This window comes from Jaculus jaculus, chromosome 2 (genome assembly GCF_020740685.1).
Source record: "Jaculus jaculus isolate mJacJac1 chromosome 2, mJacJac1.mat.Y.cur, whole genome shotgun sequence".
Classification (NCBI taxonomy): domain Eukaryota; kingdom Metazoa; phylum Chordata; class Mammalia; order Rodentia; family Dipodidae; genus Jaculus; species Jaculus jaculus.
Window position 1 is genome coordinate 145,554,794 of NC_059103.1, and position 27,391 is coordinate 145,582,184.

At 37.8% G+C, this 27,391-nt stretch overlaps 1 protein-coding gene, 1 long non-coding RNA gene and 1 other non-coding gene across 3 annotated transcripts in view; 1 reads left to right on the top strand and 2 right to left on the bottom strand.

Annotated features, from left to right (window-relative positions):
* Window positions 1-21,519: 21,519 nt before the first annotated feature.
* LOC123458606 lies at window positions 21,520-24,883 on the bottom strand. Its single transcript, XR_006635740.1, has 3 exons — window positions 24,560-24,883; window positions 24,208-24,368; window positions 21,520-23,635 (listed from the first exon to the last, which is right to left on the bottom strand). It is a non-coding gene; the product is annotated as an uncharacterized LOC123458606 (long non-coding RNA).
* On the bottom strand, window positions 22,100-22,260 carry LOC123459201. Its single transcript, XR_006636099.1, has one exon. It is a non-coding gene; the product is annotated as a U1 spliceosomal RNA (small nuclear RNA).
* Window positions 24,028-27,391, top strand: part of Crispld1 (cysteine rich secretory protein LCCL domain containing 1) — a 39,168-nt gene continuing 35,804 nt past the window's right edge. Inside the window, exons 1-2 of the mRNA XM_045143020.1 lie at window positions 24,028-24,376; window positions 25,265-25,584. Coding sequence (XP_044998955.1) covers window positions 25,324-25,584 — 261 coding nt within the window. The 5' untranslated portion in view covers window positions 24,028-24,376; window positions 25,265-25,323. The remainder of the gene's footprint in view (window positions 24,377-25,264; window positions 25,585-27,391) is intronic.

A 27,391-nucleotide genomic window follows, 5' to 3' on the forward strand; every position in this document is an offset into this window, starting at 1 on the left:
TTGATGCTTCCATTGGGGTGATGAGGGAGGAAGGGAAAGACAGAAAGTGAGGAAGTAGAGAGTAACTTTGCCATATGCAAGCTGGAATATAATTTTAGTAGACAATTCAACAGCATCTTAAATTATCTGGTCCCTGTCTTTCTGAAAATATACATTTAAGGCACTTCTTGATTTAAAAACTAATTCTTGTTTCTCTGTCAAAAATTTAATCCTTAGTACAATGGCCACGTGGAAATTTTTGAACTAATTCTGTTTCTCCTGTGAAAATAATTACGTAAAAGTGATCAGTAATTTAGAAAAGGACAAAATAAAGCAACAGTGAGGTGGCTATAAATTGGTGGGAGGTTGTGTAGTTCATAAGACATATTGCAATCTTTCTTAAACTGATCATGAGTGAAAGTCAGCCCTCCAGACTTCCTTATGAGGATCCATCTATGTGTAACATCTATTCATTCAAGTGAAACTTAAAATAAATTTTCTGTGTCAATTTTACTGAGGGTAAAGATACGAAAGAGGTTTAAGAAAATCATTTACTTGTGTTTCTTTTCTTTTCTTTTTTTTTCTAAACAACAACAACAACAACAACAAAAAAAAAAACAAAAAAAAACCAGAATTGATTCCTGTAGAAACTTTTGAGTGTTTCTTCTCAGAGAAAGTCATGATTTAAAAATATGTTAAGCATTAGCTGTTTAAAATAAATTAGGGATCTTTATCAGTATCTCAAATGCTGTCTTAAGAAAATACTTGACTGTTGTTAAGTACATGAAGTTTAAACAATACTCTATGCATTTGGAAAAAATTATTTTACCTAATATTTCTTTACTTTTAAGACTAGTGACACTTGAAAAGCATCTCTCATTTGGGACATTTCTTATTCTGTTAACTGATAGCTTTGAAACACAAAGCCAACCACCACATCTCTCTGCATTGATTCATTCACGGTTCAACTCAAAATGTCTAATTTTATTAGTTTGTATTATTTGAAGTAGACAATTATTTTGGAGTACTATTAGATTTATTGAAAAATTGCAAAGATATTACACAAAATTCTGATACATCCTTCACCCAGATCTCCTATTTTGATAATTACATAAGCATAGTATAGTATTTCAAGATAAAACAAATAATTACTGGCACAATGCCATTCACAAAGCTGTATACATCGTTTGGATTTCTTACTTTCTCCAGTGCCTTTTGTTCTTTGCCCAGGGTGCCATCTGTTTCTACTTCTCATACCTCCTTACTTAGTCTTTTTACAAATGTCATGATTTAGAAAAGTCCTAAACAAGGTATTTTGTCTCTGTCTTTGTTGACTGACTCTATATTTTCTCATGGCTAAGTGTTATTGTTTTAAGTGTATTCATAGCAGAAAAGTCCCCTCTCACACTATCATTTCAAGAATACATGGGTAAATATGGCTTACCATTGTGATCCTAGCCTTGTTCACTACTGACATGATGGCTGCTGGGGGACTTACCTGCTGTTAACTTAGTAACTTTCCTTTCCCTTACTAGCCTTTGTAAGTAAATTACTAGTTGCAGGTCACATGAAAGAAGCTTTCTTAAGCTCCCCCTCCTAGAAGTGCAAATTACCTAGAGCCATTATTTGGAATTTTTCTTTCAAAAAATCTTCCCCGCTTTGTCCTTTTTAAATTTTTTTTCTAAGCAATTTGCTTATAACATTGTGAAATTGTATTTGTTTTATTCTTTGTGTTGGATTTGTTTTTTTAGCCCCAATACAGTCATTATTTAGCTGGGGCCACCAGGAGCTGTTTTAGTCAGCTTTTGCCCTGACATTCTCCTGTCTATATTTCATGTTATTGTGGTTGTATTGGCAGAACAATACATTTATCCTGACTCTATCTTTGCTATACCATTTCTTCAAGAAGTCCTGGTTCTTTTTACTGGATTATGCTTTTAGAAAATATATATATATAATTTAAGACACTTTTAAATAAGCATTTTATTTAAGAAGGATTTGGGATTTGCAACATTTATGAACACATATTACAAAATTTCACATATGAAACACACCTACTTTCCTGTGTCATTAACATCTTGCATCAGTTTGTATACTTATTTCAATTAATGACCAAAAGCTAATATGAATTCCTAACTAATGTGTACTCTTTGTTCAGATTCTTAAGGGTTTTCCCAATGTGCTGTTATATTTCAGCCTCCATCTGGGTGGATACATCACATTTAATAGCATATTTTTTTTAGGTTCTAGACATTGTAGCCTGTGATGGTTTCTCAGGCTGGACTCTGTCAGCTTTGAGTAATGGTGAGGAGTTTATGGCATGTTCTCATTTGAGATTTGTCTCAATTTCTTTGTTTTGTTTTGTTTTTATTTTTTATTTATTTCTTTGAAAGCAACATACAGAGAGAGAAAGAGGCAGAGAGAGAGAGAGAGAGAATGGGCAAGCCAGGGTCTCCAGCCACTGCAAAAGAACTCCAGACGCATGTGCCCCCTTGTGCATCTGGCTAATGTGGGTCCTGGGGAATTGAGCCTTGAACTGGGGTCCTTAGGCTTCACAGGCAAGCACTTAACCACTAAGCCATCTCTCCAGCCCAGATATATGTCTCACTTTTATTGATTGAACTAGGGTTATATGATTTTGGAACAAAGACCACAGGAGTAGGGTGCCATTTTCATCATGTTATGTTGAGTGTTCCAATGATAAGCATGGTTTATCACTGTTAGTATTGACTTGTGTCACATTTTCAGGTTTCTATATTATGAAGTTATTCTTTTTCTTCTTTTTACTGTAGCTTTTGGGAGGCAGTTCCATGCAAAACCCACAATTCTGGACTGTGATGTTTTAACCTAGCTCCTTGAAGATAGAGTATCTACAGAAGCTGTTTGGAAGTCTTCATGCATATTTATTTATTTATTTTTCTTGGCTTTTTGAGGTAGGGTCTCACTCTAGCCCAGGCTGACCTGGAATTCACTATGGAGTCTCAGGGTGGCCTCGAACTCATGGCAATCCTCCTACCTCTACCTCCCAAATTCTGGGATTAAAGGCATGTGCCACCACACCCGGCTTCTTCATGCATATTTATTTTATTCATTGAGTTATATACAATTCTACTTCATTTTATTTCTCAAGTTAATTTAGCTTTGGAGAACAAATGAAAATAAAAAGTACAAATAACCATGTCATGGTTATCTATACCAGAGTAGGGACTTTAAATATAATGGAAATAAACATAATATAAAGTGAAAAAAATGAATTTGTTATTATGTAGCAGTTCTCTATCCTATTGTTTTTGAATTTGTTATTTTCAGATAATAGATCTCTTTCAAATGGTAAAGATTTTTTTTTCAGGTAACAGATATCTTTCAAATGGTTTGCTGGAAAAATTTATAATTAAATGATTCAGAACCTTTGCAATGGCTGAGGTTCTAGCATGCCAATTCTCTTTCTCTAAAATAAAATGAAAAACGAGAATTATTTGTGTAGTTTTAACATTTACTGAATTTCTCAGGGATGTGTTACTACATAAGGTCATTGGCAGAAATTGTTAAAGGTGTTTAATTTTGCCTGATTATTTTGAATTAATTGATTCCTTTTTCTCTGACTGTTATCCCACAGTACATACTACTAACTTGCACATTTATAATTAAGAATTAATATTCTAGCCAGGCCGACCTGGAATTCTCTATGTAGTCTCAGGGTGGCTTTGAACTCATGTGATCCTTTTACCTCTGCCTCCCAAGTGCTGGGATTAAAGGCATGCACCACCACACCTGGCTAAGACAGACTTTTTATGTGTATAATAGAAAATACTTTATCTGTCTGAAATTACCCTATACATATATGTTATATTACCACACTCCATGTCTGGTTCTTAAAAACAAGCTAGAGGGCTGGAGAGATGGCTTAGCGGTTAAGCGCTTGCCTGTGAAGCCTAAGGACCCCGGTTCGAGGCTCGGTTCCCAGGTCCCACATTAGCCAGATTGCACAAGTGGGCGCACGCGTCTGGAGTTCGTTTGGAGAGGCTGGAAGCCCTGGCGCGCCCATTCTCTCTCTCTCCCTCTATCTGTCTTTCTCTCTGTGTCTGTCGCTCTCAAATAAATAAATAAAAAATTAAAAAAAAAACAAGCTAGACACTTATCTTCAGAACTGATAGGAAATGTGTTAGCTTTCTACTACAGTAACTGAGATTTTTAACTTAATAAGGGAACAGGTTTATTCTGGCTCATAATTTGGAGATTCTAGTCTGTTATCTGGCAAGACTACTACCTCATGGCCAAGGAGCAAGTAGAAAAGAAGGCCCTTGGGTGTCAATTATCCCATTCATAGTTAGGTCTCCAATGACTGAGAACACCTTACTATCCCCAATAAAGTTTGTGTCACCTCCCAATAATAGAATGAGTTGGGACTAAGCCATAAACACATAGGACTATAGAAGACTTCTCTCTGAGCCATTGTAACTTGGAACAAAGATAAAATGTTAATTCAGACAAAACACGGTGGTGTATGCTTGCAATCTGAGAACTCAGGAGGTAGAGGCAGAGGATTAGAAGTTAATGGTCAGCTTCAGCTACATTGTGAGTTCAAAGCCAACCAGGCTACATGAGACCCTGTGTCCAATGTCTTTTTTAAATGAATCTATCCAAAGTTACATTGAAAACTCCTCTGGGAACCATGTAAGAAACAGATTTTAAAATACAGATAACAGATGTTTTAAGTATTGTATTTCAACAAAATAGACTAGTTTTGATTATATGACAATGCATATTGGGTATTTAATTGGCAATGATGTGAATTGTTTAATTTTTAACTTCATTTGTGAACTTATCCTTGCATTTCCTCTCTGATACTTTTCATTAGCATAAATGGAACTCTTAAGTCATTGTTTAATTAACTCACTACTTCTTTGAAAGACTTTTCAAATAAAACAAATTTTTTAAATGCTATCATAATTAATTGCTTTCCTACTTAACCTTTATCCACAAAAGCCTTTGATAGGTGAGCACTTTGTAATTTAACTTTACTCTCAAGGTCTTTAATCTCAATTAACAATTTCTGTACAATCATCTAATAGTGGTAATCTTTACTCTAAATTAATATAGCAGCACCGAGGAGATGGCTCAGCAGTTAAAAGCATGTATTTGCTAAACCTGATGACCCTAGTTTGATTCCCCAGCACTAGTGTAAAGCTGGATGCAAAGTGGCATACATCTGTGACCCCGCTCACCCATGACAGTGGGAGACAGAGCCAATAGACTCTGAAGTTCACAAGCCAGCTAGACTGTAGTTCATTTCTAGCAGCAAGAGACCCTGTGTCAAAGAAGGTTGAAGAACACAGACACCGTGAGACTGTCCTCTGTCCTCCATATGTGTGCCATGGCAATGTGCACATTCATCCACATCCAAATACACATATACACAGACAGATAAGTAAATAAATATTTATCAAACTCTTTCTTTAAGTGTTTATGGATTTCAATGTATAAATATCATACTTTTAAAGTCCCTAAATGATAACAAATTAATAAGTAATATTTACAAACTCATCATATATGCCTAAAAATAACTGAACATTTTAGTTTAGTAAGGAAAAATTTAAGGATGTTGTTAAACCAACAATAATTTCATCAATTAACAGAATTCAAATGTATACCATTATAAATGTAGAAGACATTGAACTCTTCAAACATAAATCCCTTGTCATAATTTTACAGTTTAAAGTTGGTGTTTAATATTTATTGAATCAAAAATCTGTGATAACTGAAAATATTGAACAGAAAATTGTATATAGTTATAATTTACTAGGTATAAAATTATGGGTTTTTTTGTAGAAGGCTTACTTATCTTGACAGGGCTCTTTGCTTCATCAGAAATGCATATCTCCTGGCAGAAGAGGCACTCTGTGAGCTGCTTCTAGGTCAGCACGGTTGTGAAATCTCTGTTCTACATTCAGGTGGGTGTTTTTTATTAATCACATTTTTATATCTGACACTGGAAAATAATGATTAAAGTATCAATTTGAACTTACTTTTTTGTTTAATTTTTTTCAAATTTCTTTTTGCTTTGTTCTTGAGGCACAAGACCACAAATAATGATAAGAGTTCTAACAATGACTTCAGAGATCAAGTAGTATAGATATAGTAATTGGCTGAAAAGAATATTTCACACATGTGAGGAAGAACTTGTTTTGAATAATACTTTGTGTGCTCACTAGAATGAGGATATTCATTATTGTCAAGTAACCCTGCCAGGACAAGGGTTTCTTCCCCACCCTCCAAGTAAACCACGAAATTAAATATCCCAAACCTCTAACTCCAGCAAATTCAAAGAATGTCCTCTAGAGGGCGCCAGGGTTCTCGCTATTTTAGATCAAGGTTGGGATGACGCAGGTTTACAGAATAAAAAAGTCCTCATAGCTGTCAGAAGTTCCTCCTTCTCCTGACCATCCTTTTTCTGCCGGATCCTGCAGGAGTTTTCTCATCATTCTCCCAGTTCTCACCTGTTATCAGCACACAGCACACTTTTAATTGATGAGTTGAGCAGTGTCCTTGCAGACTAAATCTTCAGATCTACAGCAATTTCTCCTTCAAACCAGCCTGACAAAATAATTTCTAGAATGCCTACACCAGCAAGCAGAAAAGTGATCAATTCTCTATTATGCTTCATTAGGTGATTGTCAGACTTATATATAGCAAACCAACCACACTTTCCAGACTTTATTCTCTAAATAAATGTAAATCCCAAGCCATGATTTACAAATTTATTTTAGCCATATTCCATTTATAAATAAATGGCCTTTGGTACTAGACAAGACTCAAACAACACAGAGCAAGGAAAATTAGCAAAAAAAAAAAGTTTACTTTCATTGTGTCCCCCAAAATCCTGGTTTTCTTTTCTTTCATAGTGACATATGTCAGAATGCTTCTCCTCCTAATACGTGCTTCTGATCAAGAGACAAAATAAAGTAAACAAAATTTCAGGGGAAAAGTGAGTCTGGTAATACTGCTCATTGGACTTCCTTATAAATGACTAGAGAAGACATCCTTTCGCTTCAGTATATTCCTTTCCACACACAGAGTGATTCTCAGCCATCTTAACCCACAGTCAGGATCATACTTACCTTCAAGAGCGATGCTCAGGGAAATGCTGCCAGTATTCTTAGGCTAGAATCCTTTCACCACCTACCAAAAGTGGTATCTCAAAGATTTTATTTTAAAGTTATCTTCAAAAGTTTTGGTTTGGGAAGTCGATTAATTATACTTAAATAGTTTATAATAAGTTATATTTCTGACAGAATAAATCAAACTGTAAACTAGCATTTATTAACACAGCATTTTTTTTCTTTTAAAATATATCTATTTACCAGATAAAGGAACAATCTACCTAGACTCTAAGTGTGTTATCCTTTTTAAAAAGATATTTTATTTTTATTTATTTGACGGAGAAAGAGGGAGGGAGGGAGAGAGAGAGAGAACAGGCATGTCAGGGCTTCCAGCCACTGCAAACGAACTCTAGACGCATGTGCCCCCTTGTGCATCTGACTAACATGGGTCCTGGGGAGTTGAACCTGGGTCCTTTGTCTTTGAAGGCAAAGGCCTTAAACACTAAGCAATCCCTCCAGCCCCTGTGATATCAGCTGCTTTTCCATTGCATAGAAAACATTTGAACCAATGACCTAATAAAAGATCAAGTGGTGATGGGGGATTTTCTTTCAATGTATTATCTCATGTGTTTACAATAACTTAATAGTGTGTAATTTGACTAATATCCAAAATAAAATAATTTGATATGGTTGTTTGAAGATAATGCAAAAGGGATAATGTAGCATATACTTTTATGCACATGTGTATAGTGTTGTGGTAGGGTAGGGTGTGTGTATGGTACATGCACATGTGTGTATGTAGATACATGTGCTCCCATGTATTATAGGTGTGGAGGCCAGAGGCTTGTTTCCTTAAGACAGAATCTTTCATTGAACGTAGAGCTACTGTTTTCCACTGGCTCATCATCGAGTCCCAATGATTCTCCTGTCTCTACTCCCCAAGGACAGAGATTACAGGCATGCCTGACCATGTCCATCTACTTAGGCTGCCTTGGGCCTTTTCAAGCATTTATCTTCTAAACCATTTCCTCAGTTTGAGCCATACTTTTATGTTTCATTTTTATTACCAATTATAACATAAAATATATTACCTTAGATGATCTTCTCTTACACATGTTAATAATTATTTTGCATATTAAACAATGAGGACAATATGTATGTTATCCTTGTTTGCCTCATGCCTAGACTGTTGCCAAAAGACAAATAGAGAGAAAGAGAACTAGAGAAGTAGAATATACTGACTGAGATTATTACATTTGGCTTCAAATCTCTTAACTGATGAATTGCACATGTCAATGGGACAATGGAAAATATATGAAATGCAGAACCATGAATATGCAGGTGCAACATGAGGTGCACCTGTTATATTTAAATACATTGTTCATTTTGCCAGGGCTATTCAGAGGGAAGGTGGACTTTGGTAACTCTGTGGCATGGAATCAGTCACTCAGCACCTATGCATCAGGAAGAACTATTTTGCTCTTTGTATCCATTCATATGGTCATATCCCTTCAAGACTCAGATGTGTGAAAGTTCTTCCATGTTGCTGAATGCCCCTTTGCAGTGTCCTGTTGAAACCAGAAGGCACTCTTCAGCTCACTCAGTCTTGGGAGAGAGCCCTGGGCAGAGTGGATGCAAGCCAAGGGAGTTACGGGAATCAGGGCTCCACAGGGCCAGGTCAGTGTGAAGATGGTTGTGGTGTGGTTTTAAGGTTTTTTATTTTTTTGTATTTTTTTAAGTTGCCTTCTCTGTGAAGCTGTCCCTATTTGAACCTTCAATTCCCTCTTCCTTGTGGCCTAGTTGAAAAAGCAAAGGAGAGCTGTGTTTCACATTGAGCCCTATTTTCATTGGTGCCAAATGGGACGCCTGGCTTTAGTAACATGTGCTGTTACTCTACAATGGTGACCCAGGAAGCATGGATTATTGATTCTTCAAGCGTCCATGCAGCACACAGAACAGTCTGTTAATGGTGACCTGATGTGCCATGTTATTCTGTGTGATTCATTCACCTGTCCCCTTCAGTGCACTTTCATAATGTTGAAATTTAATAGTGCCAGGCAGATATTTCTAGTCTTAGAGTGCTGAAGAATCAACCTGTACACCTAACACACTGACAAAGAATAAGAAAGGTCTCTCCAAAGGTAACAGAAATCATTTTAATCAGGGGTTATAATTATAAACATATATGAAATGACACTGGATCTTAATTTCTTTAACAGTGTGAGAGTATGAGCTTTGGCAAGAAGGTGATATTCTCTTCCATGCTTTCCAGCGGAGAATGACTTGAAATTCTCCAGTATTCTTCCAGCTTCCAGGCTGGCTTGACAACCAAGTTTATTACAAGACTAATAGCAACCAGCCAACCAGAAAGGCATCTCCTCCCCATCCTAACCTGCTAAGATGGCTTAGATTTGCCTCTCCCTTAACATATCTGGGAGCCATGCTAAATGGAGGACTCTACCTAGGGGACTCATGGAAATAGATTAATCTTGAAAACGAAGAAGCCCATGATTTGCCTGAGCTTTTCACAGGATCCCAGCATAGGTGCTAGAAACATACTCACACTGCTTAAGTTTTTGTAAAGTTTTCAAAATTTTGTATTTTATTTGAATCTGTTAACAACTACTGCTTTCCATCCTGTCTCCTCTTCTATGACTTCTCCTGACCAATGATGTGGAAGCACTCCAGAGATTAATGACAACGAATTTTAGGCTGTTATCCATCATTTAGAATTAGAGAGGTGTGCTTAGGTCATTTATATTCCTTCCAGATATTGCTATTCTAGATATTTATAGGAGGAGTGGTTTCTTTGATCATCCATACTAGAGTAAAAGCAAAGTATCTTTCCATTGTGTCTTTTGGAAATATGATGAAGTTTTGAGGGCTTCATAGGAACAAGTCAGAAAAGGAAAGAATGCAAACACACTATTCATCCAAAGAATAAAAAATCAAACAATATGGAAGTGTTTCATATAGTAATGGATAAACACATGTATTTCATTAATTTTTAAAATCAGCTTTGATCCTATAATCCTTCACAAAATGTATTAGTCTCTCATCCCACAAAGAAATATCTGACACATGCTTCTTATGAAAAAAGAGTATGGCATAGCTCACAGTTTGGAATATTCAAGAGCATGTTGTCTGGATCTGATTTACCGTGTGATGGTGGATTGTAATGTGGAATCAGTGGTAAGAGTTCAGATCAGGGCAAGCAGTCCTGTCTTTAGCCAGGAAGCAGAGATAATGGGATAGGTAAGACTCTATTTTGATCCACTATATCATGAGAACTCAAGAGGTTTCATGAGAACTATCTTCTGTGATCTCACCCTTGTTGTCTTAAGAACTTACTTTACCCACCACCATCTCCCATTGCACTAGCTAGAACATGCATTTAACACATGAGCTTTTGAGATGGACACAATTAGACTGGATCTGAACCCATCTCATTGGGCAAATGCATTAGAGAGAGACATTGGTAAAGTTGGAGGACCATGCATTTAGCACCTTTGAGGGGGACACAGTTAGACTATATCTGAGGAAGGGACTTTGTTGAAGAGTTGCTAAGTTTGGTTGACTTCTGGCTTCATCTGTGGACAACATCAACGTCACTATCAGCAACTATTTATTATATATTTATTAACTGCAAAGAAATGAGGGTGTTGGTCTTCCTAATTAGAAGAAACTGGTAAAGGAAATTATACTTTGTGTCACATTTACATTTGACCCGTTACAATTTTTTTTTTTTTTGCTGAAATTGCTAATGTGCCTCTTGTAAGCATGAATAAACTAAGATACAGGGCGCTCAAAGGGTTTTTGACTTCTCTGAGTTCATGATGCTCATGAATGGTAGAGTTTGGACTAGACCCCACCCCACTGTCTTCCTTCTGATGTAGCAAGCAGGATGCTGTGCTAGAAAATTGTCCTGAGCACACCAGGTCTGGCTCGCTGAAACTTATACAAGAAAGGCAGTGTAGGCGTCACAGTTTCTGTTTTATTGTATGTTTGGTAAAATGATAATCACTCCCTCAACTTACTGTGAGAATAATCTATAGAAATATTAAAAACTCCAGGACAACTCAGTTTTGGCAGAATAAAAGTAAGGAGTTTGTGAAATAAGGGTTTTCCTTTTGGGTAAGATTCTCTCTTTCTCTCTGTGTGTATTTAAAAGGTAGCAGTTATAGATAAAACATATTTGTAGCTTCCTTACTTGATTACATTTCATTATACTCTATCATACTTCTTAAAGGTAACTTCTGTTTCATGAATTTTTGTAATTTATTTATCCATATATAAATATACCACTAATAGAGTGCTTTTGGAAAAGCTCTTAATATAAGAATATATGTTTTTCTATATGCTAGTTAAACTTGACATAACCCTTTTGATAATATTCATTGTTAATCAGCATTTAAGTCATTAATGAGTTAGTGTACTTCATAAATTTATTATATTACTAACTTTGTACTTCTGTTTTGACCATTTCTCTAATTGTGTTGTGTTTTTCTTACTGAAATTCCTTACTTACTGTAATTGTAAAGCCAAATCAGTGATTTAAAATTACAAATTTCTTCTTTGCCATTCAGTTGATAATATTTTTATTATAGTTAATCTATGAATTCCTGTCACAGCTCAATATATATATAATTTTCTTTGGGGTATTTTGTTTATTTTATCTCGTCCAAGAAATATAAAAGATACTCCTGACTGATAAGTGAAAAGAGGAGAACACCTTCTCCTTTGACTTCTGCATGCATCTGCATCTGAACACACATGCATAAATTATACACAGTTGACATCACATACCACAACACAGAAACTTTACTCACACATGCTAAAATAAAATAAAAAAAGATACTCCTAGGACTGACATGACTCAGAAGTTAAAGGCATTGTTTGCAAGCTTGGCAGCCTGTTGGATCCTTTCCAGCACTTATATAAAGCTGGAAGCAAAGTTGTGAATTCATCTGTGATACCAACATATATAGGACAATAGGAGGCAGAACCAGGATATTCCCAAAGCTTATGGGTCAACCAGTCTAGTATTGTCAAAACAAAACAAAGACAGAGCCTGTTTCAAAGAAGATGGAAGGAGAGAATGGGCACCTTAAGGTTGTCCTCTTACCTCCATGCATATGATGTGGAATGTGCACACATGTGCATGTGCGCGTGCGCGCACACACACACACACACACATAAGGATTTTTTAATATTGCATTTTAATTTATTTATCTGAGGGAGTCAAACTGAGGTCCTTTGGCTTTGCAGGCAAGTGCCTTAACCACTAAGCCATCTCTCCAGCCCAAGATATAAGGATTTTAATCTCAAGGCCAGCCTGGGTTATAGAGTAAGCCTGTCTCAAAAAAACAAGGAACAAAAAGTTATTCTTCTTATATCTAAGATCATATTCAGTGACCTCAGTACTATATTTATTTGTGTCAGAAAGTTCATTTTTACATATTGAAGGTAATTGCTCACAAGATCATTTATTGAATGATCTAGGCTGCCTCTTTATACAAAATGTCGTATTTGTTATATACACCAAACTTTCATATATATTTCCTAACCTATTGGTTAAAAAGTCAATCCCTGAATCAGTAATCATTTCAATGACCACTAGAGGACTTTGTTAACACAGTGTAATTAATCCGAGGCCTTTTGGCTAAACACCTGCATAGCATTGTCTACTTATCTCTTGGCTCACTCTTAAGAATTTTGGTTACTTCAGTTTAGACAAAAATGATTTTTGGTTAGAGAAGCTTCTCTTTTGAGATGGCAGTGACCTATGAGATAACTTAGAAGGCACCATAATGTTGAGAAGAAGTGACAGAGGAGTGCTCAGCACTGAAGCATCATACCTTCCAAGGCTCAGGGTCCATTACAGAAAAGGTGGTGGAAAGAATGTAAGAGACAAAGAAACAGTAGAACCCACTACAATGCAATCTTCCAGACATAAAATGGCCTGGACATCTATGACCTCATAGTGCCTGACACTACCTACACAAGACCATCATAATAGGAGGAAAGATGATGATATCAAAATAAGAGAAAGACTGATTGAGAGGGGGAGAGGATATGTAGAGAGTGGAATTTCAAAGGGGAAAACGGGGATAGGGAGAGATTTACCAAGTTTTATTTTCCGTAATTATGAAACTTGTCAGTAATAAAAAAATTTAAAAGTTACCAAAGTATACTCTACCAACAGGGGCTCTGTACTAACTTGGAGGTGCATCTTGACTTGATGAACACGTTAGTGGATAATTAAATCACCCCAAAAGAAACAAGGTGAACATTTGGAGGAACTACTCTATCACTAATCACAGTGATTATTATAAGGAGTCAGAATCATTAAAAATCTACTGGATATGATTCTTACTAAAACTCAGTCTGCCAATGTTTCTCACCCAGTGTTCCAACAGCTGTAATGAACACTGCTTCACAATACCTCTGTACATTTTCTACACTTTCCAAAATCAAAATTATAGCATCTTCTGAACATTCAGCTAGAGTGAATTTCTTTGAGGTGTGTTCACTTGAATTCTAGAAAATGTTTTGTGTTACCTGTATTTTGTCTGCATATCTAAAAATTGTCCTTTTTTTTGTTTCACAGTGTAAAAATATGACTTTCATATGAGACAATTTAAAATTCTCTTATACAGTGCTGGAGAGATGGCATAGCGGTTAAGCGCTTGCCTGTGAAGCCTATGGATCCTGGTTCGAGGCTCGGTTCCCCAGGTCCCACGTTAGCCAGATGCACAAGGGGGCACTCGCGTCTGGAGTTCGTTTGCAGTGGCTGGAAGCCCTGGCACGCCCATTCTCTCTCTCACTCTCTATCTGCCTCTTTCTCTCTCTGTCACTCTCAAATAATCAAATAAATAAATAAAAATCTAAAAAAAATTAAAAAAATTCTCTTACACATTATACATCCAGAAATAGGCTAAATACAAAAAAAAAAAATTGTGATCTAACTGAAGATCTTCCACTTAGGTAGAATAATAGAGTGGGACTCATTAGTTCACTTTTTTTTTTACAAAATTTATTTATTTATTTATTTGAGAGCGACAGACACAGAGAGAAAGACAGAGGGAGAGAGAGAGAATGGGCGCGCCAGGGCTTCCAGCCTCTGCAAACAAACTCCAGACACGTGCGCCCCCTTGTGCATCTGGCTAACGTGGGACCTGGGGAACCGAGCCTCGAACCGGGGTCCTTAGGCTTCACAGGCAAGCACTTAACCGCTAAGCCATCTCTCCAGCCCTAGTTCCACTTTTTTAATAAGAAAAATCACCCCTTCATCTCATGAAAAAATGCAATTTCCCAGTGATTTGTCACTCCTCTCTCTCTCTCTTTATGCTGTGAGCACCTGTGGTAGGTGAAGCATCTGGTTTTGATAGCAGTCAAAGTGCCATCACCTTGCCCAGCCATGCTTGAGAGTGTCGTGTGACATAGCCTGAAGGACTCACCTCAAAGTTTACCCAATTTCACTGGAAGCCCAATCAAGTGGAAGACTTCTAAACATTCAACTTTTATACACAACACATTCAAAGTTGATAGATTTGATTTTATTTATAAACTTATTCTATTTAAGAAGAGAATGTACATACAAAAGTAATCAGTTGTAGCTTATTTATAAACTTATTCTATGTTTAAAAAAGTAAAAAAAAAATGTCTACAAAGCATAATTAAGTCATAAAATGTTCATGTCAGCTGAGTTGTCCATTCTTCTGAATTCAGGTTGAACTGGTTAACTGTGATTCTGCCAGACTTAAATCTAGAAGCAAAGGTTATTTCTTGCATTGGAAATCTAGAAATAGCAAAGACCTGAAGAGAAAATGGTGCTTGTGAGGTTGGCAAAGTAGATGGAAATATTTCCTCAGAATAAGGAACCGAAGTTGTTAGCTATCCTGAGGAGGCATGATGGCCTTTGTACCATATTTAATTAAGTCAATATAATAGTGAAATTGATACCTTGAACTTTTGTTGTTTTTTTTTTTTTTTGAGATATTATCTTTGCTGGTAGAACATCAAAACTAGACTGACCTTTGGCTTTCATTATTCTCTTACAGTCATGGAAAGGCATGGCTCTTACATTTGAGAGCAGACTAAGTCAAACCAAAGTTTGTCCTTTCCTGGCATTTCTTAACAGTAATATTGTTTTAATTTTTTTAATTTGAAAATGATAATTTAGCTTACAGTACATATGTATGTATCAAATTCATAGTGAATGACATTTCTTTTACCTGAATTTTCTCTTCTGTAAATATTAGTAAAAATTTCCCTTTTCATGTGCCCTTTTAGTCTAAGATTATGCCAATAATAATCTCAAGTAGCTCATTATAAAATGAATGAGTAAGTAAAAACTAAATGATGAAAAATACATGTTGAGAGGTTTGTTTAAACCTCAGGTAAGTATTTTTGTGGCATTGATTACCAGTGGAAAGCAGCCAAAGTCCCAGGACTTATGAATCAGGAAGTCATAATCACTGACTATTCATGAAATGCCAAGACAGAGCCACTTCTGTCTGAGGACATTTCATTCTCCTTTAGAGGGCTGTAGGGGCTCAGTGATGCCAGGTTAATGCCACAAACGCAAGATCAATTGCAAGGCATATTTTTACCAAATTATATAGCTTTAGAAGTACAGAAAATAATTCCTAGTTAAGAGAATGTTTTAGATGTGTGCTAGCAAATATTAAAAGAAGCATAGATTGTCAGAAACAAAAAGTTAGTTTTCAAAAGACAGCCCCAAAAGGGGAATCATTGATAGAATGGTAAAAAGGAAACAGAAAAAGAAAAGAGTGTACTGTGTATGTTTAAGCAAGTTGTTTCCATGTTTGTATTCTTTTAATTCTACCCTCATCTTTAGGATTAACAAACCCAGTAGACTTTAAACAAACCATGAGAGGCCAAAGTGGAATAGGAAACCTGGTTAGATAAAGCAAAAGTGATGTTCAACATGTGGGAGCAGTGCATGCCTCATCTTGTTAACAGATGGTCTGTGAGCTGACTTGTTACCAACAGATAAGCTATTAATTTAAAATAGAAATTGAATCCATTTTATGGGACTTGCAGAAGTAATGGATTGTCTTACATGTGTCTTTCCAGATATTCTTTTTATAACTGCAAGCAATCTTAATTTTCATGTATTTGAAATATATAATTAAAATTAGTTTTGCCACAATTTGCAATATTAAATATGGAATAAACTTGGGTAGACTACTGCTTTGGCAAGCTGAGAAACGTGTCTTGAATTTTTCTGATTCCTCCTTTAGTCATTCTGTGTGCCATCTGGATATCAGCCACTCTTCACGTCTCAAAACACACACCTACTGCTTCCTTCCTGGCATAATCTTGACCCTACTCTTCAGAACATTACTTCCTTTACATAATATTGTTTTAGAGCAGAAAGACTTCATACTTCATTTTTCATTTTCCATATCAAGAAATATGTCTCACCTTGCTTTTGACCCTACATACTTCCTGTTGTTCAGTTCTTCAGTCAAATTAATATTCATTTCACACAGCTGGACCTTTCTCAACTCTAGCATCCAGCTACTTGAATGATTCTTTCAAGTTCACTTTTTTCCTCATGTGCCTTATTCTTTTAAACCCTAAATAACAAAACCTTAGAATCAACAACAACAACAAAAACCATTTAAATACTCTAAGCCCAACTTTGAAGAAAATAGTTCTTTGTGAGTGGAAACTAGACTAAAATTTATCCATTCTGAATTCTATTAATATGGTCTTCATAATTAGAGACTACATTAAGGTTGTTTAAGCATAGCCCATTCCTTGGACCAGAATAATACTGAGCTAATCAAAACTAAATATACCATTGGAATATGATTATCATACTTTCTAATCCACTATCAGACATAAAATTTCAAATTTCAATCTAAAATATACTTAAATCAACAAATCCTTCAGAACAGTAATACAGTTCATCCAAAGAGTAAGACAGTTATGTACCATTGTATGATGCAACATTGTAGCCACTGTCTTCATGCTGCTCTTTAAAGTGGAATCATACAGTCACCATTACTTGTATTTATTTCTTAGTTTGTTAACAGGCACTGATATGCATAGTGTCAAGACTCACAAAGCAAAGAAAAATAGCTCTGAAATGATAAGCCAAAAATAGGGTACTTAGTCATGACAAAGAATTACCTACACCAAAATAAAATAGTTGGCACACATGTCTTCTGTTATTTACTACTTCTTATACAATGCTTTCCAATGTCATTTTTTTCATTGCCAGAGATTATTCATTTGAACCTTAAAAGAAGAAGCAATGGAGTGAGGCAGGTTTGGTAATGGATTGGGTTAGGTTCTGGGAAAGACATTTGCTTTGAGGAAAAGACTGATCATAAATTCTGAACAGTTAATCTCTTTAAACCTCAAGAACATTCCACAGGATTTAGACATTAAATACAGTATTCACTGATCAGCAAGGCACTGGCTGTGATAGTATTGTGTGATAGGTATTAACACAATCTTAGATGAAATACTCACTAGGCATTCATGGGTCTGGTGGGTAGGTCATGATCTTGGCCACCCTCAACTACAATAGACTGAACTCCAGGAATTAGAGTCCAATTAAGACATAGACAAAACGTGAAAAGCTCCTAGACATTCTATGCTCAGCACAAAAGAAAGGAGTCCTAAGAAGATGGGTAGAAATGTCCATGCCACATAAATGCTCTCTAACTTCTACTCACTTTCTATTGGGCAAAGCAAGTCACATGGCTAAAGTTGAAATTAGTGTAAAAGAAAGATTTGGTCTAAATTCAGTGAACCACCACATGTGAGATATTTGGTTTACACTAGAGGATGATGATGAGTGAGAGGAATGAAAACTTCCTTAAACAAAAGTTACATTTTTATACCTAAATTATAGCAAGTAAATATTAATTTTAATTGTGCTTATTATGAGTCTAGGTTGATAAATATTTATTTTAAATCAAGTACATTGCCTTTTAAACATCCTAATATCTAGAGCCCCAGCTTAATTAAATCATGCCAGCATTTTCTTAAGACTTGAAGAAGTAGAAACAAAATAATCATTGAGTGTTTTAGCCTGTATCTACATACTTCTACAGTTGAACGACTAAGACTTTGTTTTTGGAAGAATTGGATATGAGATGAAAGGAAAAGAAAAAAAAGGGAAGGGAAAGCAAATGAAGGGAGGAAAAAAGAAGAGACAAGAGATACATGCAGCAACTGTATAATCTGTAGGGAAAATATCATCTCAAACATTACATGTTTTATTTTGTGGATTCCACTTCTGCCATGCACAACCACTGACAAACATGTACTGCCATAGTTTAACAGTGAAGTGTCCCTCACAGGCTCGTGAGTTTGAACACTGCCTTCTCAGCTGCTGGTACCATGTTGTGCGGTGATGGGGCCTTTGGGACATGAGGCTTAGCTGGCACACGTGCTGGGACTAGTGTTTGAGAACCATCACCTAAGTCCTGCTTCTCACCAGCCAGAGCTCTCTTCATCCTAGCCAGTTTCCACACTGTCACCACGCTTGAGTTATTCCTGCCACCATGCCTTTCCCACTATGTTAGGCTGTCTCCTATCCTTGACATGCGAGCCAAAAGAAAATCCTCCTTCTTTAAGCCATTTTTATCAGGGATTTTGTCATAGCAATAAGAAAAGTAATAAATGCATGTATTTTTTCTAAAATTATGTTGGGTATTTTCAAAAATCCCATTTCATTTGTGATCATACATATTTAATGTAAAAAATACATGACCCCTGTCAAGGACAGTTTAGAATTGTTAGATAAATAGGACAACTTATGAACATATATAATTTATAAAACAAGAAGTGATAAGATTTAGATGAAAGTGAACTAACAGAAATGTTGACTATAACAATGAACATCTTTTTTGAAGATAGTTCAGAAAAGAAGGAATTTATATAACAGATTTTAAGCAACAGTAACAGTTCCAAGAAAGGGAAAGAAGCACATATAGAAAATAATTGAGGGTTTTTTTTTTTTTTTTTTTTTTGAGGTAAAGTCTCATGCTAGTTCAGGCTGACCTGGAATTCACTAAGTCTTCTCAGGGTGGCCTCAAGTTCACTGTGATCCTCCTACCTCTGTGTCCTGAGTGCTGGTGTTAAAGATGTGCACCACCACACCTGGCTTGTTTCTGTGTTTCAAATGCACACTGAAGAATGTGGCTGGTAAAAGAAGATAACATTTTCCTTAGACATCAAGAAATGCTACATGGAGTCTCCAACTTGTAACAACAACACATGTCTAAACAAGTATATTTGCTAGAAAACTACATGATACATCATCATAACTAACTCTAGGCTCAAGTAGCAATCAATGGTGTTTTTTGCCTCTTAGTTCTGAAAATTGTAAGAGAATAAATTCACAAGTAATTTAACAATAAAGATTACAAAAGTAGGCTTTTTATGTCATCACTGTCATCATAAATTTTTCATTTTCAAAACATAAAATCCATTCTAGATGGATCAAATACCTATTTGGAAAATTCAAAATAGTAAAGTTAGGTGATCACATAGCAGACTTTATGACTTTGGGATAAGCAAGTATATCTTCAACAAGTCTCAGTACTATAACCAGCATTTATAACTGTAGAGAAACAGGTGATAAACTGTACTTCACTGGTTAAAATTAATGCATCTGTTCATCATTAGACATGGTTGATATAGTAACATAAGAAAATACAAATATGCTTCATATCCAGAATTTATATATGCCTCATATCCACAAATAATTCTACAAATAAATATTAGTGGTATCCATTCAAGTACTATAAGCACACTCCTAGCAATATAGTCCTGTCCCAATATATATGTGCATAAAAGACATTCTTCACAATTTTTTAAAAAAAAAATTGTTTATTTATTTGAGAGCAACAGAGAGAGAAAGAGGGAGAGAGAGAGAGAATGGGCACGCCAGGGTCCTGGGGAACTGAGCCTCGAACAGGGGTCTTTAGGCTTCACAGGCAAGCGCTTAACCACTGAGCCATCTCTCCAGCCATTTAGTAGTAAAATTATAGTAATCAAATTAGTAGTAAAATTATAGTAATCAAATACATACTTGCAATTAATAGTAGAAAGACTATGGTATGTTATTAAAGTTATGTAACACAAATATAAATGTTATTGGAGGCAGTATCTTGAAGTCTTATATTTTATACATATTCACATGCCTTAAAATGACAGATTTGCTTAAGAATGAAAATATACCTTATAGTTAACAAAACTGAACAGTATCACTGCACTTTGCATAAATCCAAAATACTGTAGATTGTTTTCATCATGTCTGTGGACAATTACTTTTATTTTAAAGTTTAATTTGTGCAATGATTTTATGAAATTCTTTCAACTTTATTAAAGCCTATAGTTTTTCTAGTGATAATATCTAACTGTTGAGTACTTCCTAGGATTATGTAACAATTTTAACTGCTTTCTTATGTTATCCCAGTGCACAAAGTACCCACTCGAATTGCTGTATTATTTCTCTTTAAGAAGGAAGTAGGTCAGGGGTGGTGGTGCACACCTTTAATTTCAGTATGCAAGAGGCTGAGGTAGGAGGGTCACTGTGAGTTTGAGGCTAACCTGGAGCTACATAGTGAGTTCCAGGTCAGCCTGGGCTACTAAGACCCTACCTCGAAAAACAGAACACCAATGGGCGGGGGGGAGGATCCAGGGTTTAGGGTTTATAGAGGTCAGATGTTATACACAAGGTCTAATGACGTGGTTTCATGAATCTTTCTTAAACAGCTTAATGTCAATTCTGTGCCATAAAACATTACACAATGCCAATTTTACCTTCCCAAACTACAGTCACAAGAAATCTACCCTTACACATCCCCAGTGGAGGATGGATACAGCAACCATGTGATGACAGAAAGCCGTGGGGCCAGGAAACTAGAAGGTGCATGCAAATGTACAGAGGTTTTCAGTGCAGGGGTAGACTAGCACGGTGCCCCCCCCCCCCCATTTTTTCAAAAGCATTTTACTTATTATTTGTTTTCATGGGGAGAGAGAAAGAAGATAGAAGAGAGTCATAGAGAGATAATGGGCATGCCAGGGCCTCTAGCCACTGCAAATGAACTTCTGATGCATGTGCCTCTTCATGCATCTGGCTTTATGTGGAATCAAACTCAGGTCATTAGGCTTTGTAAGCAAGCACTTTAATGGCTAATTCATCTCCCCAGGGCCAAAAAACACATTTTAAGATTACTCTGAACTGTGCACCCATACTTCTGTAGATAAAACTGTGGAGAAATATAGCACTGACAGGAATGCTCATCTTTGTAGGAATGTATGGCTTAGATTATTTTGGGCTGAAAGTAGTGAAATATTCAAGGAAGTGTGACTTAAACATGCTGGTATCACCTCTATAGTGCTGATGGTAAGTGTTCCAGGGATTGGTCAGTGGCAGAGGCAATCAGGAACCATCTGTCTTTTTACTCAACAAGCAAAGACCTTTTTTTTTACACATTAGCATCATCTTTAAATTTTACAATCTTACATATTAGCACTTAAAGAGCCATTTTCTCTTTATGCACCTTTATATCACAAAAGAAAACCTTTGTGAACCTCTGTTCTCAGCCCCAAAGAACATGTATTTGTTCTTGTCAGTAGCAAGTGTTACATGACCTGTCCACACTAAGCTAATGACAGGGATAAATGGTGAGGACTGTATTAGACTAAGCAATAGTCACCTGCTGAGCATGCCAAGGGGACATGGGAAGGTGGTCACCCCAGTAAATTTGGAGGCTAGAGACCCAGAAGGAATGAAGGGGTCAAAGATTGGGTGTTGGTCAGATAATTGACAGTCTGTGCTCCTAAGAAAGGAGACAGACTACCCACAGACAAGGCTTTGCATTCTAGCCTTGGCCACCAACCAGGGTGCCACTTTCACATGAAATGTGTGAGAAATGCATTTTCTTCTGTTTACACATAGATTTCCAGATGATAAATACACATGAACAGTATGACCTCTTTTTCTTCTTTTTCTTTTTTTAAAGAGAGCAAGAACATAGTTCCCCACTACCACAAATTATGCAGTCCAGTTTCCCGCATTTGGGGAAACTGCAGGGGTCAGCACATCTGGAGTGCACTGGATAATCCTTGCCCTGTGATAATCACCTTCATGATCATAGTGTCACTCCTGACAGGTAAGTATGGACATTACGATCTTTGAGCATTCAAGAATATAGGTTTCTGGCTGGACAGATGGCTTAGTGGTTAAGGCACTTGCTTGCAAAGCCAAAGGATCCAGGTTTGATTTCCCAGGACTGCATGAGCTAGATGCACAAATTGGTTCACGCGTCTGGAATTCACTTGCACTGGTTGGAGGCTCTGGCATGCCATTTTCTCCCTCCCCCCCCCTCAAATAAGTACATAAAATAATTTTTAAAAAGATTATAGGTTTCCTCTTCAAAAAGGCATCTATAGTGAGTTGGGAACAAAAAGATGTGTTGTTGAAGTGCTAATGTTTAACATAGTGAATATTTGTCATTCTTTTATGAAAATATAATAATCTCCTAATTCCTTTCTTCTCAAATTAAGTTCTTTTTGCAAATGTTTGTGATAATGCCATTACTTGTAACAGGTTCCACTCAATACTCAGCATGCTTTTCAAGAGTGCATTACACATGTAATGTAGAAACACATTCTTCATGTGCCGGAATGCAGTATCACTCCTTCCCCATGAACTTCTACTGGGAACTGGTCCATTGGTTTTCAGGAGCTAAAGCCAATATTCTGAAGGCGAGCCATTAAAGTTAAGAATCACTATTTTAAAAGTCCAGTTTAACACCGTGTCTGGGCTGAAGATGAATAGGCATTGTGAAACTACATGCAAGACAGGTGTGTGTGCATCACAATTTACTCCTTCTGATAGGGTGCTCTCTGCTTTCTTCCATGTGGTGGGAAGCAAGGGCTCATGTTTACCAGAGGCTTCACCTGAGGCTTAAAAGTTTGCTAAGAAAAGAATGAAAAGAGTCAAGTTGTGTTTGGACTGATGTGAGCTCTTACCAGCATGCCATCTTTTATTTGGTCATATGCCAGATGCTCCAGGATTGAGACTTGAAGACTGAGATGAGGACTTGGTAAGAGTAGCAAAAGTAAACGAATTAAATCCTTTCAAAATAAAAGCCTGCTTGTAGCAGCAGCAGTACACACAGTGAGGGGAGCTTTTTATAAATTTATAATTAGTAACTTTCCTACTTCAAATTACAACATGACATCAAGGCTACAAGCTCTCTTACTGTCTGTCCTATGACTGAGGTCTGAATTCCTGTCAATGTAGTAAATTCACGACCGTGCCATTTATATTAATTCTGTGAATGTACAGGGCTTGGATCACTTTCAGAAGACAATGCTAAAGGCTTTATGGGCGAAGTGGGGCCCTGGACTGTCAGGCAACCTTGAATCACAGATCACCACCAATCCTCCAATGCAACTCCCTTCTCCATCTGGTCCTCATCAAGGTTTAATAGCCAAAAAGAACAACTTCTGCATTCTTGATAGGAGGTCCAGGAAACTGTTGGAGACCCCTGGAGAAAATGAAAGAAAAGCCATTTTCCCCATTCAGCCCCTTTTGTGTTTGCAAGACTGGAAGTGCTCTGCGCACCCTGACGCCCACCTGGAGTTCTCGGGGTCCGCTCCTTCTCAGCCAGGGCATTTAGCACCTCATCAGGAGGAAACGAAGGGGAGGATCTTTGATCACTGGGGAGCCGAGAGGGGCTGGAGGCTTTGGGGTGGGGGCCTCCTCCCACAGTGCCTGGACCTCCCCGCCCCCTCGCTGGAGCCCAGAGCACGCCTACGAAGGCTTCAGGGCTTCGGCGGGCCTCAGGCCAGGGCTGGGTGGAGGTGGGGAGTGGCGGTGGGCGAGGAGGGCTTTGGCGTCACGTGCACGCGCAGGGACCTCCATAAATGCCCGAGAGCGCCGGGCAGCAGCGGAAGCGCTTGGCCCGGGCTCGGAGCGCCAAGGCTGCACCCACCCGGAGGGAGCTCGAGGTCGCCGCGGAGCCCCGCTCCTGTTCCTCGCCCCTTGGCCCTATACCGTCCAGCTAGCAAGCCCGCTCCTTCCCGCGGCCTCCCCAGGATCTAACTTTGGAGCCTTTACCCGCCTCTTCCAAGTTTCGAAGGAGTCACCGGGCGAGGGCTCGCGTCCCGCCGAGGTCTACCAGGGTCGCGCTCAGCCTGCTCCTTCCCGGTCACAGGCTCGGCGGTCCTGTGTGGAGGCCCATCGTCCTGCTCGGGTCGGCTCCCGCGGGGAACATCACCCTGGAGAGGTAAGGGTGTTTTAAAGGACGCATCGCCGAGTGGTCCAGCCGCCACGTTGTCCTAGCTCCTCTTTCCTTTAGGAACAAGACCGAGGAGGGAAATCCACCTGGAAGGAACCGTGGGGCGCGGGGGGCGGGCGGGCTGCGCGCACAGCAGAGCCTGCTGCGGAGGAGAGCCGGAGGTCACCTTACCTCCTGCAGTGACTCCGCGGGGTTCACCTCCCTCGCAGGCTCGGGGGACGCTCTGCGCTCTCGGGTCTGGGGAAAGCTCCCAAGTGGATCCGGAGCCGCTGACTTTGCAGGGAACCACCCACAGGTTAGGCGCAAACTGCTCAGGAAATGGACTGATTTCTTGATCAGCTACTGGATGAGGGGAACTTGGTCTGAGGACGAACCATTCATTCTCACCGGCTCACTGGTCCCTCTTCATGTGCCCAGGGATACAGGCTTGGGTAGCATCGTTAAAACATTCATCCTCGGCTGCGGAATCTGTGGACTGTGCAAATGATTGTGAACGAGAAATGGTACACTGGAATATAAGGCCTTAACTTAAAAAAAAAATACACCGTAAAGTTCCACACAGAAACATCTCAGATTAATAACAACCCTTGAGAGCTTCATGAAACCTGTGATTCAGAAATTATTTTGACTTTCGACCTTTCGGCACTATTGCGTGTTATTTTTGATCCCATGGGTGTCTTGGAAACATAGTCATATGGTTTTTGGAGAAAATGCATTGTAAAGTCTTCTGAGGGGCTGGGGAGGGCTGTGAACAGCATATTTGCAAGTGTGGGTGCCTACTTCCTGGCGTCGCGTGGTATTGGTGTTTTCATTTTGCTATTAGAAAAGTAATATCTCCTGTACTTTTCTTCGTAACTACATTACCTGTCATTATAGCCAAAAGGAGTGGAAGAGCCTGTCTTGGAGATCTTCCCGGAGAAAGCCTGAGGTCATTCATGATGAGGTGCACGGCTCGGGAGTGGCTCAGGGTGACCACAGTGCTCTTCATGGCCAGATCAGTTCCAGCCATGGTGGTTCCTAATGCCACTTTGTTCGAGAAACTTTTGGAAAAGTACATGGATGAGGACGGGGATTGGTGGGTCGCCAAGCAACGAGGGAAAAGAGCCATCACAGACAATGACATGCAGAGCATCTTGGACCTTCACAATAAGTTGCGAAGTCAGGTGTACCCTACAGCTTCTAATATGGAGTATATGGTAAGGACATTTTTCAAATGGTATGTTCAAAAGAAAGATTTATTGATGCATTAACCCCCGTGCTTAAATTCCTTCATTTTTTGCTTTAATTTTTTTAACCACCTTTTCTGTATAAAATAAAAGATTTCTTTGAGGATATCTTTATCTGCACATTTTAAAATTTATTTATTTATTTGAAAGTGATAGAGAAAGAGGCAGATAGACAGAGAGAGAGAATGGGTGCACCAGGGCCTCCAGCCACTGCAAATGAACTGCAGATGCATGCGCCCCTTTGTGCATCTAGCTAATGTGGGTCCTGGGGAATCGAGCCTTGAACTGGGGTCCTTAGGCTTTACAGGCAAGTGCTTAACCACTAAGCCATATCTTCAGCCCTATCTGCACATTCTTTTATTAGTGCTCCTGCTATTGCCCAGCTCTTGGGGTTAAATACCTTCCAATGTAAGTATTCATTTTGCTCCTGCTAAACAGCTCTAGGTTGGCTTTTAAATCATTCACTAAAGCATTTCTATCTCTGCCTAACTCATAGACCCTTCCTATGAACAGTAGATCTTGGAAACTTAGAGACAGAGAATGTGAAATATTTTGGATTGCATATATACATTACCAATGGCCCTTTGTTTTTTACAAATATGAAAATGTCATTGTGATTGTGGGTATTTTACCTTAGACTGCTTTAGTAATAGCTTTACTCCATGTATTTACTGTTTGTGAACTTTGAAGTGTAAAACTAATCTCAGGCAAAGGATTAAATTTTTAAAAGTTGGTATATTCTTAATACCCTTATGTTTACCCAGCTTAAGTTAACCAAGTTGGTCAACTGTTTTTAAGACAATTAGCATACCATATATATTTATAAAAGTTTTCAAAATGTGCATTAATGAAGTAGGAATGTACAGTGCTAACAAAACCTAATAGTAAATAATTTGGTGATAGCCAGGCTTATTTAATGCACAGTAAAAATTACATTGCTCAGGCTAGAGAGCTGGTTCAGCCATTAAAGGTGCTTTCTTGAAAAGCCTGAAGGGCTCAGATAGATTCTCTAGTACCCATGTTAATCAGATGCACCAAGTGGCACATTCATCTGGAGTTCTTTTGTAGTTACAAGAAGCTCTTGTATGGCCAAACTCATTCTGTCTGTGTCTGCCCCTTTCTCTTTCTTAATTTCTCTTTCTCTGTAAGATAAATAAAAGAAATATATATTTTTAAAATTCTGTTTCTCTTTGAGATACATTGCAGGATGCAACTGGCTTTAACACACTAGCATTTCTTTCTTTTTTTTTTTTTTTTTCTTTTTCTTTTTTTCCCAGCATTTGCCATAGTTTTCCTGACCATTCCTTTAGGTAATGTTACCCATTACAAAGTAGATCATTATCTTCTTATACCTTTACTATAAACATATTTTACTCCACAGGAAGTAGGCAGCACTACAGAGAACTCATCAGAGACTAGGGATTGGGGCTCAGGAGTCCTGCTTTCTGGTTGAAGTTCTGGTCCTGACACTCATTAACTGTGTGATTCTACTTCCCAGTTGGGTACTTATGTGCTCCTCTGCTTCATCTTCCTTATGTCTGTGGCATACACTCTGCCCCAGAGAGGGCTATGAAGATTAAGTGAGATAGCCTGGGTAAAGTTTAACTCCTAAACTAATGTGACAAGGACAAACATGATGTACATACACACATACATACATATGTGTGTGTGTGTGTAATGATAATACATATATCATATGATGATATATATTATATACATAAAATGATTTTATGTCTCCTCATATTGTTGAATTATCTAAGGAAATTGTTAACTCTTC